The sequence below is a fragment of the Peromyscus maniculatus genome, chromosome 2 (genome assembly GCF_049852395.1).
Source record: "Peromyscus maniculatus bairdii isolate BWxNUB_F1_BW_parent chromosome 2, HU_Pman_BW_mat_3.1, whole genome shotgun sequence".
NCBI classification, from domain to species: Eukaryota; Metazoa; Chordata; class Mammalia; order Rodentia; family Cricetidae; genus Peromyscus; species Peromyscus maniculatus.
In genome coordinates, this window is record NC_134853.1 from 138,875,149 (window position 1) to 138,877,810 (window position 2,662).

The following is a 2,662-nucleotide window of genomic DNA, read 5'->3' on the forward strand; positions in this document are numbered from 1 at the left end:
TTGGAGGGGAGACATCCGCCAGTGACTTGCTAACATCAAAACCAGGCAGGTGGTGGGATTTGAACGCACGTCTGAGAATGGCAGAGTTGAACCACAGAGACCAACCTCCCCTTTCTCCTTTCTCTGGGCTCACTCACTCTTCACATCCCCCTGAACATTCCAGGCCCGGCTCACCTCTCGCTCCTAACACAGCCTCTGTGGACAGAAGTACCCCATCCTCAGGCCTCTGCATTGGCTGGAGCTCCTTGGGGAGACCTCCTGTCCCTGATGGGAGATGCCGCTTCCAGACTCCCCACCCCCACGCTAATGGCCCTCTCTCTGTCGTCATTGTCGTCACAGTCACCTTGCTGGGCCTCTTTCTTCAAGGGCAGGGTGGGGTCTGCAGGGCCTGGCCCAGAGTAAATGCAAGAGCCCAGCCCAGCTGTGGGTCAAAGTAGTGCCCAGGGAAGGGCTGGGGCTCTGTTGATCTCTTATCTCCCAGGCTCCCTCGGCCTTATCTGATGAGGCTCAGCAGGCAGCTGATGAGGCTGACCAGGCCCCAGGGTTACTGAGTAACCCCGGCCTCTTTAAAAGTCCCACTGTTTACCTGGACACCCGGCACTGGCCAGTTCTCCACACTGCACGCTGCTGCCATGAATGCCTGCTGGCTCTCTCTGCTGTGCCTCCTGGGTGCCTTGGCTCTCCTGGTAGAGGGGGTCACTGTGCAGGTATGGCCCCATCCCTACTTGGTCTGGCCCTTCCTTGGAATCCTGAAACGAGGGATGGGTTTCCTCTGGGACCCTCGAGTCCTATTAGCCATGCAATTTTCTCCCTTCAAACGTGGAGGAGAAAACACTCACAGAGACAGCAAGAAATAACCGCTGGGATAGACAGTGGCAGAGTGCCTGGAGTCTGGCTGCTCCCACGTCCCACTGCAACCCGGCAGCACCAGGAAGGAGGGTTTGTTGGTGGCATTTAACAGAACAGAAATGTGAGCTTCACAAAGGTTCCAAAACAGCCAAAGCCGGTGGCTAGGAAGGGAGGTGGCTGGACTCCTATCTAGGCCTGGTTCCTCTGTCTTGCACTTGCCTGGAGTACCAGGCTTGGTCCCAGGCTTCGACTGCACATCATGAAGACCTAGATGATTGGGCAGACCTACTGGTGACACCAGACGCAAGCTGGGTTGTCAGCAAATGGGTCCTCCTCGCTCAGGGAGACCTCTGGAAGCCTTTCATTGCTTCTTGAGGTAGAGGCCCTCTGGCAAGAGAAGACAGCCTGGGCTAGCTTGCTCACAGTGAGGTCAGCCACAGCATCCCTGGCTCTCCACAGCTGCTTCCCTATTCCTCACACGGTCGTGTGTGCAGAAGTTCAGGCCTCTTGCAAGCCCAGGGACACAGAGGTCTGACCTCATGCTGCCCCACAGATCGTCCCAAGTAAGCCACCCAGGCTGGCGTCTCCTGCAGCCTGGCCTCATGCTCTGGCTGTCTCTTTCAGGATGGAGACCTGTCCTTTCCTCTAGAGTCAGTGAAACAGCTGAAGGACCTCCAGGAGGCACCGGAGCCCCTGCTGGTGAATCACAAGAAGTTTGCTCCCAGGCTTGCTGCGCCTTTGGCACCACGAATGTGTAGCCATCCTGCATTTCCAGAAGCACTGAAGCCCCTCTGCAAGAAACCCAACGCGGAGGAGATCCTGAAGAAGCTGCGTGAGTGGCCTCTTCCCTAATGTGGCTGGGGTGTGCTCTGATTGGCGGTGCTTGAGGAGGAGATGTGCTCTGATTGGTTGGTCCTAATTGGTACCGGCTGAAGCCTCTTAGAAAGGCCTTCATTCCGAAGCACGGGATAAAAGGAACCCGTATCCCATCTGATCATAACTCCATCTTCTTTCTGGGTAGAAGCTGCACTTATTGGCAGGTCTCAGTAATTCATATGCCCCGTGTGAGGCAGAAAGCCCCGAGGGTCAGAGGAGACAGGCCTGCTGGGATTATCTTGGTGGCTGGTGACAGATGTCCAAAATCTAGTTGAGAGGTAGGGGCAAGGTGGGAAGGGTGGCTGCCTCTCACCAGGCTCCTTCTCTCTTGACCAGAGGCCATTGCTCACGACCCAAACACATGTGAGATCTGTGCCTACGCCGCTTGCACTGGATGCTAGGACGACACCGTCGGTCTTCTCAGCCTGCACGGAAGCCCCTTCTACCTCTGGAAGCAGGCGTGCTGACCAGCTCCCGCCCCCAGCATCTCACCCTACCTTGCCCAGGGCAGGGAGGAGGCTGGGGAGACAGTCACCTGGAGAAGTCCTCCCTGGGGGCTGTGCTAACCCTCAGCCAATAAACGAGACTCCGGTACTCCGTGCATTTCGCCTCCATTTCCTCCCTCCACGTCAGTCTAGCAGTCCTGCAGCGCTGTGGACACTCACCTGCCCTCAGAAAGTTGGGGTTCAGTATGCAAAGTAGAAGGCTCCACTTCCTTGCTGAGTTCTTCCACCACACAATGATACAGGGGGACCACCCAAGAGGGTGAAATCTTGACTTTTCTTACATATCCCCTGCGGTCGCCAAGCCGCTAAGTCACGTGTGAGGACAGGAATCTGAGCTGGTTTGGGTGTCCCACAGTCATGGGCGTTTGACCCACCACTCAGGATCTGGCTCCCTCTGACCAACGCTGCTGCCTTCTGCCCCTCCTATGATC

At 56.7% G+C, this 2,662-nt stretch overlaps 1 protein-coding gene across 1 annotated transcript; it reads left to right on the top strand.

Annotated features, from left to right (window-relative positions):
* Positions 1–440: 440 nt before the first annotated feature.
* On the top strand, positions 441–2,319 carry Guca2a (guanylate cyclase activator 2A). The gene is made up of 3 exons (XM_006994931.4): positions 441–707; positions 1,474–1,681; positions 2,062–2,319. Exons 1-3 carry the CDS (start codon positions 633–635, stop codon positions 2,124–2,126), a joined length of 348 nt encoding a protein of 115 aa, XP_006994993.3. The 5' UTR covers positions 441–632; the 3' UTR covers positions 2,127–2,319.
* The last annotated feature ends 343 nt before the right edge of the window (positions 2,320–2,662 follow it).

Coding starts and splice junctions, on each gene's coding strand:
- Guca2a (XM_006994931.4), top strand. CDS start 633: ATGAATGCCTGCTGGCTCTCTCTGCTGTGCCTCCTGGGTGCCTTGGCT. Junction 708..1,473: donor TAGAGGGGGTCACTGTGCAG/GTATGGCCCCAT, acceptor TGTCTCTTTCAG/GATGGAGACCTGTCCTTTCC. Junction 1,682..2,061: donor GGAGATCCTGAAGAAGCTGC/GTGAGTGGCCTC, acceptor TCTCTTGACCAG/AGGCCATTGCTCACGACCCA.